This window comes from Symphodus melops (assembly GCF_947650265.1).
Source record: "Symphodus melops genome assembly, chromosome: 1".
Lineage (NCBI taxonomy): Eukaryota > Metazoa > Chordata > Actinopteri > Labriformes > Labridae > Symphodus > Symphodus melops.
The window spans coordinates 55,824,058-55,842,037 of NC_136691.1; the positions used below are offsets into that span (position 1 = coordinate 55,824,058).

A 17,980-nucleotide genomic window follows, 5' to 3' on the forward strand; every position below is an offset into this window, starting at 1 on the left:
TCTAGGTGGACAGAGAAGGTCCTATCTGACAGGTATGATTCAAACCAACTGGTTAATGTTTTTTTTTTATTCCTGCATAATTTTATAATCCCATTAAAAGAATTGTGGGGTCAATGGTGTCAACAGCAGCTGATACGTCTAAAAGTACTAAAATGGCAGAATCCTCAGAATCAACAGTTCGAATCAGATGGTTAAAAAGTCTTATAGAGCAGTTTCAGCGCTATGGCAGGTTTTAAAACCAGACTGGAACTTTTCATGCAAGTCATGTGTAGTTAGATGAGCTGTGTCAGAACGGCCTTTTCTAGGATTTCTGAGTTTTAAAATGGGCCTATAATTAGTTTACATGAGAGTCAAGAAGAGGAGCCAATAGATACTGAGATCAAGCAACCAAACTGAGAAGTCGGACATTCATTTATACACTGTGTAGTTTATTTCTATGTTTTACTCTCATGATGACACCATTGAATGTCACATGTTAATGTTTACAATAAACATTTGAATTAAATACATGACCTGACCTTAAGGTCCTACCCATGATCTCTGTCATTCATTCATCAATGTTCACCAAACAGTGAAAGACCCAGGTATGATGAGCCCAATAACAAACATCCACCTGAGTGTTAAAGTAGAACTTGTTCTACATGTGGCCTGAGGTCTGTGCTATGAAGCAGGTAACTTCAGGGTTAACCTACAAAGGTTGTTCACTTCATGCCTGGTGAGATCGTCATGGTAACGTGTGCGGCACACCTAACCTGCTCCAGAGCAGGATGTGTTCGAGATAAGAGATCTGTGTGTGTCGGTGTCTCTCCCTCCTCTCCTGAGTGATAACATCAACTATTCAGGTCATGTGACAACAGCCAGCTTAAAGGTTTCAATGTGAAGATGTTTGTTTGCACTTTTTAAATGTCTTTGAATTGTCACTGGACTTCTTGGACATCTTTTGGACTCACACTGGTCCAGGACTAACCGGCCTGAGCATGTTACCTCTTGTACATAACGTTGTAAAACGACTCATTGATGTTATCATGACGCGCGCTGACTTCACAAGGCAGGCGGAGAAAAAAAGGGACGGCCAGCCGAGTCTGCATCAACACATCAGAGAACAACGAAGAACATTTAGATAGTGTACCTTTCTGACTTCCAGGCTTATTTCGAGTTACCATCGAGATCTGTTTGAAGTTTAATGTTTGTTTCTTGTTTGGGACTTTGACCATGCAGAGACTTCACTAGATTTCCACAGCCGTCGAACAGGTATTCACCTTTGTTTATATTCTATATTTATATTCATATGGAAAAACAAATCTGAATCACGTCGTAAGAAATTGTAAAAAATGTCCTTTCTGCATTTTCTTTAAATCTTTTTTTAACCCAGAAACCTCCGACTATTACCAGCAGCTTTTTTGGATTTAAGTTTTTAAAGTGACTCTCAGTCTGAGACATTCCTGCTTATGAGATACAGCATCTGAGTGATGGTTAAATGATAGTGAGCCTTCATTACTTCAGTCAGCATTTTATCAAATATTTAACGTTGTTTAATCTGTGAGTAATCATATTTAAAAAAGCTGTTAAATCCACATTATAATTGTTTTTTTGTGCTGCAAATGAAAGTGAAACTAAAGTGTTCTAAACGTGAACTGAAGGGTCGAGTTCATAATTATACAGTGAAATAAGTTTGTTCACATGAAGTGAGTTAATTTAAAATCCTGAACATGAAATGTGACTTAACAACTTTGTACTAAGTATCTGTAATATTAGTCACTTACTACAAATACAAATGTTGTTTTTAATTTACAGATATTCATATTGATTTAATGGTGATTTAAGGATATTGTACAGTTGGTGTATTTCAGACATTAAGGTTAGTTTTTACGCATTATCCTTTCAACATTTTTTTTCCCCCACATTATCATCCTCCTTAATGTCCACTTAACTTGATTTCTTGTCCAGGATGCTTCATGGGACAAATGGACGTCCCCTCAGCAGTCAGTGTGGTGCCTTCACTGACCTGGCTGTCCATGCTGTTGTCTTCCTCGCCCTGTTACACTCATGTAGAGGTGAATACAAACATTACAAATATTCAAAGCTACTGTCAACATGTGAAGTAGGTCTATATGTACAGTGGTCACCTGTAATTATATGAGGGTGCGGTCCCGACTTTGGATTAATATAAAGGTAGTTAATAAAAAAATGTTTGGGCCTGTATTGTAGAGAGATGACAGTGGATAGAGTTGGAAATCAGGGAAAGAGAGTGGGGAATGACATGCAGGTAAGGACCCAGATTCAAACCCAGGACACTCGCTTGGAGGACTACAGCCTCCATACATGGGCACATACACTAACACTACTTCATTTAATTTTATATATAGCACCAAATCAAAAATAAAGTCATTTAAGAATAAGACTAATGATAGTCAATCAATCAATCAATCAACCTTTATTTGTATAGCACCGTCCAGTACCAAATTGTGCACAAGGTGCTTTCCAGGGTAAAAACAACAACAAAACCAATACTACTAAAACATAATTAAAACACAACAGTAAAATATGAGCAACAGTCCAATTAGTGGTTTTGTTTGAAATGCGAGCCTGAAAAAATGGGTTTTTAACTTGGATCTAAAAGTTGTGAGCTCTGTGGCGGGTTGGATGTGAGCTGGGAGAGCGTTCCACAGTTTAGGGCCTTAAACAGCAAAAGACCGCCCCCCCAAAGTCTTGTACTTGGACCTAGGGATGACCAAGGTGGTGAGATCTGCGGAGTGCAGATTCCTGACTGGGTCATAGAGGGTTAAGAGTTCACTGAGGTAGGCCGGGGCCAAGCCATGAATGGTTTTAAACACACATAAAAGGACTTTGAAGTCCACCCTGTACCGCACCGGGAGCTGGTGAAGGGAAACGAGGACTGGAGTGACGTGTGAGTGTTTGGAGGTGCCTGATAGAAGGCGTGCTGCTGTCTTCTGTACCAGTTGGAGCTTTTGGAGGAGAGAGTGGTTGAGTCCAGCAGCATTGCAGTAGTCTATCCGCGAGCTGATGAAGGCGGGACTGGCATTTTCGAGGTCAGCTTGGGACAAGAATGGTTTGACCTTGGCAAGGAGTCTTAGGTGGAAAAACCTCACCTTTACCACTGCACTTATTTGCTTGTCATATTTGAGTCTATTGTCTAATATGACAACCAGGTTTCCCACAGAATGAGCAAATTCAGGTGTTACAGGGTCAAAACAGGGTGAATGTTGTGGTGAGTCAGGGCTGATCAGAACATACTCAGTTTTCCCTTCATTTAGATGAAGGAAGTTCTGTGCAAGCCATTCTTTGATGTCCTGAAGACAGTTTTGAAGAGCTTCCAGTGCAGAACGGTTGCTCATGATCACTGGAAGGTAGATCTGAAGGTCGTCGGCGTAGAAATGGAACTGGATGTTATGTCTGGTGATGAGTTGTCCAAGAGGTAGCATGTACAGTGCAAACAGAATAGGCCCCAGAATAGAACCTTGGGGTACTCCAGTTGACAGAGGGGTAGATGATGATGAAAAGTCATTCAGCATTACTGAGAAAGTCCTGTTTGTGAGATATGATGATAACCATTTGAGCACCGCCCCCTGGTGGCCGACAGTGTGTTGAAGTCGGGAGATGAGAATGGTATGATTCAAGGTGTCAAATGCAGCAGTCAGGTCAAGTAGCACCAGAACCAGTGAGCATTTTTTGTCCCGAGCCAAAAGAATGTCATTGTGGACCCTCAATAATGCAGACTCAGAGCTGTGTCACACATTTCTCAGCAATGACCTGCAGTTGGAGGTAGGCCTAAAACTGGGAAATAAGAAGTTTCTCCATCAGCTTGGACAGAAAAGGGAGGTGAGATATTAGGCGGAAGTTGGACAGCATGGATGGATCAAGGTTAGGCTTCTTGAGCAGTGGTCGTCCAATGGCATGTTTGAGGGCAATGGGCCCAAACTCAGACAGCTGTTAATGAAAAGGACGAGGCAGAGGCCTAAGGTATCAATAGCCTCCTTCATCATTCTGGCAGGGAACGTGTCAAGAGGGCAGGTGGATCAGGAAAGACTGTCATAACAGGAATGCAGGAACACCAAGATTCCTTTCAGGGTTTGAGTCCGTCTGCCCCCCTAAAAGCTTTAAACCGGGGAGACACTGGTGTTTAATTTCATAAACAGTAAGTCCTTCTAAATGGCTGTCTTGAAACACATTACTTTACAAGCTTTACTGTAGGAATTAAAATCACATCCCTGTTGTTTCTTTATTTACAGCTCAGTCTCAGGTGATTGTTCCATCTCAGCCAGTCGTTTCATTGGTGGGTGAAGACGTTATTCTGCCATGTCACCTGGACCCTGTCATGAATGCTTTCGACATGACTCTGGAGTGGGCGAGACCGGACCTGAACCCCAGATTTGTCCTTCTGCGGCGTCAAGGTGAAGAACTGGGGACTCAAAAACACCCATCCTTCAGAGGAAGAACATCAGTGTTCATCGATGAGCTGGAGAAGGGAAACATCTCACTGAAACTCTCCAAAGTAAAAGTCTCTGATGAGGGACTATACAGATGCTTCATGCCTGAATTGTCTAAATCCTCCATGGTTCAACTTATTGTTGGTAAGGTTTCCTGAAGCTCTTGAACCTGTTTAACGCTGTATTTGAAGGTCACACGATCTCCTCCTCTTCATGTTAAATCGGTGTCAGAGCTCCAGTCAGTCTATAAACCCATCTATTTCTGCCCTGCTCAGAACAGGCTGTTTCTGTGTCTATAGCTTTAAATATGTAAATGAGCTGTGTCTGGCCACGCCCCCTCTCTGGAAGGGCTCGGGTGTACTTGCTGCTTTCTGGCTCCATGTCCTATTGTTTACGGTGAGAAGGCAGACTCAGAGGGCAGAACAAACACCTTCTCATGGTCACAGTAGCTCCTCCTACCTCTCTCTAAGTCAGCTCCTGATGCTCCTCCATGAGCCTCAGTGCAGTTCATACTGATCTGTCCTGCCAACAGTCAATATGAATAACATTTTGTTCTGTTGTTCCGTTTCAGATCGCGGTCCTCCCAGTACTCCCAGTATTCCCAGTACTCCCAGTCCTCCCGGTAGTCCTCGTACTGATGTTGTCGGCGCTATGATTGGTTGTGCTGCTTTGCTGTGTATTCCTGTGATCCTCTTTGTTGTTTGGAAACAGAGACAAAGAAAATCCAGTAAGTGACAAACAGTCAGTCTTCTAATGGTAACACACCTGAAGGGTTAATGAAGTCATGCAGACCTTTGAGGATGAATTAATGAAGCGGGAGTTCAAGAAGTGATTAGTTAATTAGTTTTTGTTTCATTGGTCTAGCTATGCAGTAGAATGAAATGGATGCAAATACATTAAAATATGTAATCTTTCTTTTATCTGCTATTTAAACTTCACCAGTTTGTCCATCTTTTGTGTCGTCACAGGAAACAAGAGGACGAGCCGTGAGGATGGAGGTGAACACTCTGAGGAGGAAAATAAAAAAGAAAGACTTCGACTCACGTCAGTTCAAGAAGAAGAGAAGAAAGTGGACAAAACAAACCAAGAGCAGGAACAGGGACGAGGACCTAAAGATGGAGACCAGAGTGGACAGGAGACAGAGAAACCAGTTAGTGGAATCATGGTGCCAAGTCCACTTTATGAATATTATAAATCTACAACAGCCAATGCAGACCAAAGTGATGTAAATCAAGTTTAGTTAAATACATTTCATCCAAACATCATAAAAAACATATAAGAACATTTAAAAATAAGTTAAAATGTTAAACAATAGTAAAGTTCTTGTGGAAACTGCTCGATTCAACAGTTTTTTAAAATGTGCCTTTAATTAGTTTACATGAGAGTCAAGAAGAGGAGCCAATAGATACTGAGATCAAGCAACCAAACTGAGAAGTGGGACATTCATTTATACACTCTGTGTAGTTTATTTCTATGTTTTACTCTCATGATGACACCATTGAATGTCTAATAATAATGTTTACAATAAACAAACATTTGAATTAAATACATGACCTGACCTTAAGGTCCTACCCATGATCTCTGTCATTCATTCATCAATGTTCACCAAACAGTGAAAGACCCAGGTATGATGAGTCCAATAACAAACATCCAGCTGAGTGTTAAAGTAGAACTTGTTCTACATGTGGCCTGAGGTCTGTGCTATGAAGCAGGTAACTTCAGGGTTAACCTACAAACGTTGTTCACTTCATGCCTGGTGAAATCGTCATGGTAACGTGTGCAGCACACCTAACCTGCTCCAGAGCAGGTAAGGCAACATCAACTATTCATGTTTGAGATAAGAGATCAACGTATGAAAATCTCTGCACACCGACCAATCAGATCTCTTGATTGTGGAGCTTCGGGAGCTGATCGAGAGGGGAGGGGTCCCGTATGATCTGACTTAAAGTTCTTAAAGGGATTTTGTAATTTTTTGATCATGATGTCATCCTTGATCTTTAATAGGAGACATGGACACATCACACTGTCGGTGTCTCTCCCTCCTCCCCTGAGTGATAACATCAACTATTCAGGTTATGTTACAACAGCCAGCTTAAAGGTTTCAATGTGACGATGTTTGTTTGCACTTTTTAAATGACTGTGATCATGAAGCGTGCTTCAGAGTGAAAAGAAAAAGGGACGGGCCGTCAAGTCGACACATCAGAGAAAAACCTGACAGTCTACTTTATTTTACCACGGAGATCTGTTCAATGTTTTATTAGACTTTGAGCGTGCAGAGACTTCACTAGATTCCCACAGCCATCGAACAGGTAATCACATTTGTTTATATTCTATATATTTATATATTTAATGTGTTTGTCTGGACTTCATACTGAAAAACAAATCTGAATTATGTCTTCAGAAAACAATGTAGGATTTGATGTTCTCGGTGCAACAAATGTTCTACCTGCATGTTGTGACAGAAGGTTTGGTTATGTTTAATGTGAATGTGCTATTTGTATTCTTTAAATCTATATTTAATCCAGAATACTCCGACTATTACCAACAGCTTTTTTGGACTTCAGTTTTTAAAGTGAATCTCAGTCGAAGACATTTCTGCCAATCAGATATTTGACTGATGGATAACTATAGTGAGCCTTCTGTACTTCAGTCAGCATTTTATTAAACATTTAACTTTGTTTAGTAGTTGTATTTAAAAATCTGTTAAATCCACATTATCCCTCTTTTTGTGCTACCAATAAAAGTGAAACTAAAGTGTTTGTTCTAAATGTGCACTGAAGGACACAGAGGGACGAGTTCATTATTAGGAGTGAAATAAGTTTCACACAAATGCAAACGTGTTCACATGAAGTGAGTTTATTTATAATCCTGAACATTAAATGAGACTTTATGCAAATGATCTGTAACATATTAGTCACTACAAATACAAATGTTCTGTTTTTAATTCACAGATCGTCAGATTATGTATTGGTCATTTAAACATTATTGTACAGTTGGTGTACTTTGTTATTTTGTATTTATTTTGTTAAACACATCATCCATTCAGAATTAAGTTTAAAGGTAAAGATCTTCATCAACCTAAACTGAACACTGCAGGAGATAAATCCTCGCTTAGCATTATGCTAACAAATCGTATGGGAAATCCCATAGAGAAAAGTCGAAGCTAGCGGGGTTAGCGCTACACTATTTTTTACATGAAAATAAGTACAAATATGAAAACGAACATTTTTTATGAACTCACAGTTACTTTAACAGAGATACAGGAGCTTTACAAAACTAACAAAACAACGTGGGAGCCAGGGACAAGTCATGACCAACATACAGTGGCGGCCAGATATGAACGTGATGACGAGCTAAGCTAGCGCTCATGAACTTCAATGCTAAAGTAACTTAAAACTTCCAAAACACATTTAAAACACATCCTGACAGACGCGTATGAACGGCTTTAGCTTCTACACATTATAGAAGAATATAGAGACCACAAATATGTGATTTTTCTACTCTACTCAAGTGTAAATTTACAGAAACACACATCTGTTAGCACGTCTCATTATTATATATTATTATTTCCTTGTTATTTATAACAGGGAAATAATGAGACGTGCAAACAGATGTGTTTCCTTTCCTCCCTTCTGCCAGTCTGAAGACGAGGGCTGACAAATATACTGAACTGTCTCATCTGGAGGACACGTCTTCTTGTGGTACAAATTGAGACCACATCAAATAAAATGTGCATAAAGTAACAAAACAAATGCTCCCAATTACACATAAATACACACAAATATATCAGTAAATGTGATCACACATTACCTTTCTTTCTAGGTGAATTTAGATTTAATAGAGACTGAATTCAAATATCAGATGTTACACTAAAATCTAAAATCTTATTCAGCCTCGTCTATATTAACGGTCACTGAAGATTATCAGGCTGATAAAACCTGGACACACCTTTTTTTTTACAGGTGACCATGGAGATCAGTTTATTACGTGTTATCAGACTTTGACCGGGCAGAGCCCTCGCTAGATTTCCACGCCGTCGAACAGGTAAAAAGACATGTTGCTGTAAACTTGTATTTAATGTGTTTGTTTTGACTTAATACTGAAATACAAATCAGAATTTTGTCTGAAGAAAACAATGTAGGATTTGGTTTTCTCAGTGCAACAAATGCCCCCCTGCATGTTGTGACAGACGGTACGGGGTTATCTTAAACACGGAGTACTATTTATATTTTCACTGTAAATCTATATATATAATCCAGAAACCTCCCACTATTACCAGCAGACTGTTTGGATTAAAGCAGTCTGCTTTCAGGAATCGAGACATTTCTGCAAATCAGATATCTGCTGTTCCAGTAAAGTTTGAGTGATGGTTAAATGACAGTGAGCCTTCTTTACTTCACTCAGCATTTTATCAAACATTTAACTTTATATAATCTGTCAGTAATCCTATTAAAAAAGCTGTTAAATCCACATTATTCCTCTTTTTTTGTGCTGCCAATAAAAGTGAAAGTAAAGTGTTTAAAAGAGGGACAAGTTAATAATTAAACATAGAAGTTTCACACAAATGCAAACGTGTGTTCAAGCTCACACTTATGAAGAGCATGTTTTAAAATCCTGAACATGAACAAATCTAAATGTTGTTTTGATCTTCAGATGGATGTAAGGGTCATTTGACATTATTGTACAGTTGCAGTTCTTTTTTCCCGTATTATCCTCCTTAATGTTCACTTACCTTGATTTCTTGTCCAGGATGCTTCATGGGACAAATGGACGTCCCCTCAGCAGTCAGCGTGGTGCCTTCACTGACCTGGCTGTCCATGCTGTTGTCTTCCTCGCCCTGTTACACTCATGTAGAGGTGAATACAAACATTATAAACATTCAGGCTGATGTCAAAAAATCACATCCCTGTATTTTCTTTATTTACAGCTCAGTCTGAGGTGATTGTTCCATCTCAATCAGTCGTTTCATTGGTGGGTGAAGACGTTATTCTGCCATGTCACCTGGACCCTGTCATGAACGCTTTTGACATGACTCTGGAGTGGGCGAGACCGGACCTGGACCCCAGATTTGTCCTTGTGCGGCGTGACGGCTTTGAAGTGGAGTATAGAAAAAACCCGTCCTTCAGAGGAAGAGCATCAGTGTTCATCGATGAGCTGGAGAAGGGAAACATCTCACTGAAACTCTCCAAAGTAAAAGTCTCTGATGAGGGAGGATACAGATGCTTCATGCCTGAATTGTCTAAAGCCTCCATGGTTCAGCTTGTTGTTGGTAAGTGGACATGTTTTATGATGTTTTAATAAATGTTCATGGATTTGCTGCTGATGAGAGAAGAATAAGTTAGATGTAAAGTGTGTGTGGAAATCTTGCATTGGTGCTTTTAAAATTAACCAGATTAACTAAAGGACAAAGGTCTTACTATATTCTCATATTTCTAAAAAGGTCACTTGGAATATTCCTGAGCATTAATTTATCGTTACATTTCAGCAGAGAATTAATTCAATTTGAAGAAAAGTTTGCAGCCATCTTGGATTTAATAATTTATTAAGTGAACACAGTCGTTTATATGCTGTTGAAAAAGTACATCACACAAATTCCTTTTCACTTTGGGTGCATCTGTATAAGGCATGAAGACCACACCAGCTAGACTCATACATGTCAAACATTAATTATTAGCAGATCCTTTCTTACAGCTGACACGCAAATATAACTCAGATGCTTTATCCTAATATGGTCAACGTTAATCAACCCCAGGATGAGTTATTTTAGATGGTATACAGATCTAAATGATATTTTACAGAAGCTGTGACCTTAAATAGAAACTTTATGATAACATTAGAAACGTCTCTCCTCTGTAGGTGCGGCCTCCTCACCTGTTGTTCAGGTGAGCAGAAACAACAAAGGAGTGTTGTTAGAGTGTGAGTCTGCAGGCTGGTATCCAGAGCCGGAGATGTTCTGGCTGGACGGCGAGGGAAACCTCCTCTCTTCAGCACTCACTGTGACAGTCAGAGGTCCTGATGGTCTCTACACTGTCAGCAGCAGAGTGACTGTGGAGAAGAGACAAAGCAGTTACTTCACCTGTAGAGTCACACAGAGAAACATCAACCAGACCAGAGAGGTCCAAATCCATGTAACAGGTAAGTAGAAGGTCAGAGAGCAGGGGTCCTCGGTAGGCAGCTGGCCATAGCTGTGTGAGTTCGGACATATAAGCCCTTGCAAGAGTTGTCAAAAAAAAGGGGGTACAAGCAGTGGTGAGGTCCCCCCAATCTAATCGTCCTACAGGGTCGCAGCATGAGGCTGTGGAGGGAGCTCGATAGGGAGATCTTAAAAATCACCACAGTGGACGAGATGCTGAGAGACGCGCAACACGAGAAAAAGGAAATTTCCCGTTTAAAATGTAGGAGAATAGGAAGACATAACGGGCAATGTTAAAATTCTTTAGATGGATAGATAGATAGATAGATACTTTATTGATCCCGAGGGAAATTCAAGTATTTTAGAATGCAGAGGCTGTGAATGTTCAGTAATGTTAGTTTAATTACAGTGTTTCTCTATGTTAACGATTGTTGAAGCTAAATCAAAAAATAAATGCATGTCATTTATTTTTCTGTCATTCAAAACATGTTAACTGGTGTGTTGGGGGAGGGAATGATCTTTACCCTTCTTTTATTAAGCCTATGTCTCCTCCTCACTACAATAACTGCAGCCTGTTCTGTGTAACACTGAGCTCCTGGATTAATCTGTTCCTTTCCAAGGTGTTACATTTAGAAGCCGTCAAAATCACCGCCGTTTTTTTTACCAGGCTTGGTGAATCATAATGCGTGCACTAACTGAACTTCTTTGCATTTCTCCTCTCAGTGTTTTGCACTCTGGGGCAGAAACGCCTCATAGTGCATATTCATTAAGGCAAACGTACTCAAACTAAATGCACAATAGTTCCCTTTAGGATGCCGATGTAGAACTGGCTGGGGACGACAGCTGGAAACTAGCTGCAAAGGCTAAAGCTGCTCCTTTAATGTAAAAGGGGATTGTCCACAAAATAATAAACTAATGAATTAAACTAACGTGTTGTTTTTCTTAATGAAAGACACAATCCTCACTGCAGGCTGTTAGTAAACCAGATAAGACACAATCCTTTAGCAAATCAGGGCCATGGGACAAAACAACAAAACGTACATGTTATTTTAGTTTGTAGTTTTGTTTTCATTTTCAATGAAAAGGAAATGATGTTTTGAATATTACAGTATTATTGAATGTGGCCTGACCGACCTCAATAAATGGACATTTGAGTCATTGAAAAAAATCTTTGTGGCCCTTTAAGATTTGTATTTGAGGGCCTATGTGTGAACAGGATTCTGTTTTTTCAATTTCAGATCATTTCTTCATGCTTTCAAGTCCTCCCAGTCCTCCCAGTACTCCTGTTATTATCGGTGCTGTGATTGGCTGTGCTGCTTTGCTGTGTATTCCTGTGATCCTCTTTGTTGTGTGGAAACAGAGACAAAGAAAATCCAGTAAGTGACAAACTGTCAGTGTTCTAATGTTAACACACCTGAAGGGTTAATGAAGTCAAGCAGACACCTGAACAAGTGAGGTAGTCTTAAAATACCAAAATTCATTCACAACAATAAATGGAGCTGCTTCACAAAGCAGGACTCAGGACTGAGTGTGTGCGCGTGTGTGTGTGTGTGTGGGGGGGGGGGGGGGGGGGGGGCGAAGAGACACAAAGAGAGAGAGACATGTTCCTTCTTCTTGGAGTGATTGTTTGCTCTCCTGTTAAATGAAGGTTAATTTTTTTTTGACATTTTGAAGAAGATTAATCTTATCCATATATTTTGAAACATTAACCTTGTTCGGGGTAAAGCTAATTACAATGCAACAGATGCAAATACATAAAAAAAATATGTAATCTTTCTTTTATCTGCTATTTAAACTTCACCAGTTTGTCCATCTTTTGTGTCGTCACAGGAAACAGGAGGACGAGACGTGAGGATGGAGGTGAACACTCTGAGGAGGAAAATAAAAAAGAAAGACTTCCACTCACGTCAGTTGAAGAAGAAGAGAAGAATGTGGACAAAACAAACCAAGAGCAGGAACAGGGACGAAGACGAGGAACTAAAGATGGAGACCAGAGTGGACAGGAGACACAGAAACCAGTTAGTCGAATCAAAGTGTCAAGTGCTTTTTATGAATATCGTAAATCTACAACAGCCAAGTTGGACCAAAGTGATGTACATTAAGTTTAGTTAAATACATTTCATCCAACATCATAAAACACATAAAAGCAAATTTAAAAACAAGTTAAAATGTTAAACATTAGTAAAGTTCTGTTGGACACTGCTGCTGGGATAAAACACTAAACTGGAGGTCAAAGCCAAATGAAATAAATGTGTTTATAAAAAAGTCTTAAACTGTTGAGTTGAGGCAGCAGATCTTATCTTAAAGCTGGTTTATTCCAAAGTGTTGGAGCTGCAGCTGAAAAGGCTCCATCGACCCGAGTCTGAAGCCTGGTTCTGGGCAGGTCCAGGAGCAGCTGGTTGGAGGACCTCAGTGCTCTGGATGGAGCGTGAACATGAAGAAGGTCACTCAGGTAGTGAGCTGTTGAGTTATATAGTCCCTCTTTGTTGTACCTGTTAGCAGGCGAGCAGCTGCAGTTTGTTTCTATGTTTTCCTCTCATGATGACACCATGTCACATTTTAATGTTTACAATAAACAAACGTTTTGAATTAAATACATGACCTGACCTTAAGGTCCGACCCATGATCTCTGTCATTCATTCATCAATGTTCACCAAACAGTGAAAGACCCAGGTATGATGAGCCCAATAACAAACATCCACCTGAGTGTTAAAGTAGAACTTGTTCTACATGTGGCCTGAGCTCTGTGCTATGAAGCAGGTAACTTCAGGGTTAACCTACAAACGTTGTTCACTTCATGCCTGGTGAAATCGTCATGGTAACGTGTGCGGCACACCTAACCTGCTCCAGAGCAAGTAAGGCAACATCAACTATTCATGTTGGAGATAAGAGATCAACCAATGAAAATCTCTGCACACTGACCAATCAGATCTCTTGATTGTGGAGCTTCGGGAGCTGATCGAGAGGGGAGGGGTCCCGTATGATCTGACTTAAAGTTCTGAAAGGGATTTTGTTATTTTTTGATGATGATGTCATCCTTGATCTTTAATAGGAGACATGGACACATCACACTGTCGGTGTCTCTCCCTCCTCCCCTGAGTGATAACATCAACTATTCAGGTTATGTGACAACAGCCAGCTTAAAGGTTTCAATGTGAAGATGTTTGTTTGCACTTTTTAAATGTCTTTAAATTGTCACTGGACTTCTTGGACATCTTTTGGACTCCCACTGGTCCAGGACTAACCGGCCTGAGCATGTTACCTCTTGTACATAACGTTGTAATACGACTCATTGATGTTATCATGACGCGCGCTGACTCCACAAGGCAGGCGGAGAAAAAAAGGGACGGCCAGTCGAGTCCGCATCAACACATCAGAGAACAACGAAGAACATTTAGATAGTGTACCTTTCTGACTTCCAGGCTTATTTCGAGTTACCATGAATAAATCCTCGCTTAGCATTATGCTAACAAATCATATGGGAAATCCCATAGAGAAAAGTCGAAGCTGGCGGGGTTAGCGCTACACTATTTTTTTTACATGAAAATAAGTACAAATATGAAAACGAACATTTTTCATGAACTCACAGTTACTTTAACAGAGATACAGGAGCTTTACAAAACTAACAAAACAACATCGAAGCCAGGGACAAGTCATGACCAACATACAGTGGCGGCCATCTAGCCTATATGAACGTGATGACGAGTTAAGCTAGCGCTCATGAACTTCAATGCTAAAGTAACTTAAAACTTTCAAAAACACATTTAGAACACATCCTGACACACACGTATGAACGGCTTTAGCTTTTACACGTTATAGAAGAATATAGAGACCACAAATATGTAATTTTTTTACTCTACAGAAACACACATCTGTTAGCACGTCTCATATATTACTATGTTAACTTCGGCTAGCAAAGAGGAGGCTACGTGGATGTGTAGCTATGTGCAGGAGAAGGATGACTCTGACGAGGAAGATTACATTTATCTTCTTTACTTAAGAACAGCAGGTGTACAGTTCTGTGGTCGCTCTAACTCCGGTGCAGACGACTTTTTAAGTCCACACCAGAGCCAGCGAGCGACATACGACATGTATCAAAACAGAACGCTCTACTTCCGCAGAAAACGTGCTTACGTAGTTCCAGTAGCAACACAAGTTACCATAACAACCAAATCAACTAACATAACCGACACAAAACAACACGGGGTATAAAACAAAGCAGTAATTGTACTCGTACTACACTATTTCATTGTTATTTATAACAGGGAAATAATGAGACATGCAAACAGATGTGTTTCCTTTCCTCCCTTCTGCCAGTCTGAAGACGAGGGCTGACAAATACACTAAGCTGTCTCACCTGGAGGACACGTCTTCTTGTGGTTCAAATTGAGACCACACTAAATAAAATTGACATAAAGTAACAAAACAAATGCTCCCAATTACACATAAATACACACAAATAAATCAATAAATGTGATCACACATTCCCTTTCTTTCTAGGTGACTTTAGATTAAATAGAGATGTTACATTAAAAGGTTATTCAGCCTCGTATATAGACCCTCGTCTATATTAGAATTTCCCTCGGGATCAATAAAGTATCTATCATCTAATCTATTAACGGTCACTGAAGATTATCAGGCTGATAAAACCTGAACACACCTTTTTTATTACAGGTGACCATGGAGATCAGTTTATTACTTTTTATCAGACTTTGACCGGGCAGAGCCCTCGCTAGATTTCCACGCCGTCGAACAGGTAAAAAGACATGTTACTGTAAATTTGTATTTAATGTGTTTGTTTTGACTTAATACTGAAATACAAATCAGAATTTGGTCTGAAGAAAACAATGTAGGATTTGGTTTTCTCAGTGCAACAAATGCCCCCCTGCATGTTGTGACAGACGGTACGGGGTTTCTGCAAATCAGATATCTGCTGTTCCAGTAAAGTTTGAGTGATGGTTAAATGACAGTGAGCCTTCTTTACTTCACTCAGCATTTTATCAAACATTTAACTTTATATAATCTGTCAGTAATCCTATTAAAAAAGCTGTTAATGCCACATTATCCGTCTTTTTTGTGCTGCCAATAAAAGTGAAAGTAAAGTGTTTAAAAGAGGGACAAGTTGATAATTATACAGAGAAGTTTCAAGCTCACACTTATGAAGAGCATGTTTTAAAATCCTGAACATGAACAAATCTAAATGTTGTTTTGATCTTCAGATGGATGTAAAGGTCATTTGACATTATTGTACAGTTGGAGTTCTTTTTTCCCGTATTATCCTCCTTAATGTCCACTTAACTTGATTTCTTGTCCAGGATGCTTCATGGGACAAATGGACGTCCCCTCAGCAGTCAGCGTGGTGCCTTCACTGACCTGGCTGTCCATGTTGTTGTCTTCCTCGCCCTGTTACACTCATGTAGAGGTGAATACAAACATTATAAACATTCAGGCTAATGTCAACATATCAACTATGATTCATTGAATATACAGCATGTCCTCCCATATGTCACTACAAGGCTGATTTAAAAACATTCTATCTGCATCCCTCTTGTTTCTTTATCTACAGCTCAGTCTCAGGTGATTGGTCCATCTCAATCAGTCGTTTCATTGGTGGGTCAAGACGTTATTCTGCCATGTCACCTGGACCCTGTCATGAATGCTTTCGACATGACTCTGCTGTGGTTGAGACCGGACCTGGACCTTGGATTTGTGTTTGTGCGGCGTCACGGCTTTGAGGTGGAGGATAAAAAACATTCATCCTACACTGGAAGAACATCAGTGTTCATCGATGAGCTGGAGAAGGGAAACATCTCACTGAAACTCTCCAAAGTAAACGTCTCTGATGAGGGACTATACAGATGCTTCATGCCTGAATTACCTAAACATCATAAAACCGCGACTGTTCAGCTCGTTGTTGGTAAGAAGGAACATTTTGTGATTTATCGACTGAATTTGTCTTACAGGCTTTTCTATAAGAAGAAATGAGATGTGAAGATGTGTCACTCTATAGCTCTGTTAGCTCAGACTGATGAACTTTAAAATCAATCAACATGTTTAACAAAATAAATACTAACCTGGAAGTTCTTATTAAAAAGTGAAAGAGTTCATCATGCTGTTTTATCCCCTGAGTGGCAAACTTGAAAAATGAATCCAATGCAGATTTGCTAAATCCTGCAGTCGCTCTGGTGTCCACTAGAGGGCTGAAAAAGACCCAGAAGTCACACCCATGTTAATAGACGGGCGTAGTAATGACGTATTTTTGTAGGCCAACCCGAAAAAATGGCGCCCGTGGTTCCTACGAAAATTGACCTATGGGATTTTTGCATTGGATTTTGGATCATTGCAGAAAAGAAGCTCTGTGTCAAACACACGTTTCTGACGCGTTGTTGTTTTGTTCAGCGGGATAATCTTTATAGATAAACATCATTTATATTAAGTCTGAAGAGTTAATGCAGCCACGAGAAGTAAAAAGCTAACGTTATGCTACAAGCTAACTACACCGCGGTCGGTTTATAATGACGTCACAACCGTTACGCTTCATCGATCTAATCAGTGGATTTGACAAGCTAGCTAAACGTTAGCTTAATAAGTTGTTTGTTAACCTTATATTTGCAAGAACAGTGAAAAACATAACAAGAGGCTGTAAGGAGGATTAGGGAGAGAGTTCCCGGCGTGATGACGTTTAATGTCTCCATGACAACCACTGTAGTTTCAGTTAGCTATTCGTTAGCAACCGCCGTTTAAAGTTTGCGTAAAAACTTTAAAATTCACAAGTGGGGTCTTAGCTAACGTAGTTTATCTCATCTAACAAAACATCAACATCTCTTCAGCTTGTGTTAACCACAGACCTTATTTCAGGCGTCGAACCACAAACCCATTCAAAATCCACATTGACTTTTAGAGGTAGGAACCCATGGAGCTAAAATGCTAACTCACTTCCTGGTTTTAGGACTCAAAACTACACCAGTCTATTGGGCTGTTTTTACATTAGAAATCAACATGTTTACTGCCAGGTTCAAAGACGTGAATTTGGTCTGATCAGCTCATGGTGTAACTGTTAAATTCCACCAGATGCGTGTTCAGTCTCCGCTCCAACAAGTTGATAGCTTTTTTACTTGAGTCTTTTGGATGCCGGAGCATGACGCATCAATTCACTGCAGAGCATGACAGGAAGTCATTCATCCAAACAACATGAAAACTTGTGATTTGTCCATCAATGATTAAAAATCAATGTTTGATTGGCGGAGCATGCTAAATCCCTGAAACAGCCCCAGATTAAAAGAGAGGACAGTTGGATGGACGAATCAACAAATGGGATGGATGATATTTTTTTCTGTGTCGTTCCATTTCAGATCACAGTCCTTTCATTCCTCGGAGTGGTCACTGTCCTCCCAGTCCT

The 17,980-nt window shown here is 40.0% G+C and overlaps 1 protein-coding gene across 1 annotated transcript; it reads left to right on the plus strand.

The window, feature by feature from the left end:
* Nucleotides 1–1,952: 1,952 nt before the first annotated feature.
* On the plus strand, nucleotides 1,953–14,916 carry LOC306821145 (uncharacterized protein; the record flags this gene model as incomplete). Its single annotated transcript, XM_079339385.1, has 5 exons — nucleotides 1,953–2,054; nucleotides 4,251–4,592; nucleotides 5,020–5,175; nucleotides 12,412–12,599; nucleotides 14,899–14,916. The coding sequence occupies exons 2-5, from the start codon at nucleotides 4,337–4,339 to the stop codon at nucleotides 14,914–14,916; spliced, it is 618 nt and encodes a 205-aa protein (XP_079195511.1). The 5' UTR covers nucleotides 1,953–2,054; nucleotides 4,251–4,336.
* Between the last annotated feature and the right edge of the window lie 3,064 nt (nucleotides 14,917–17,980).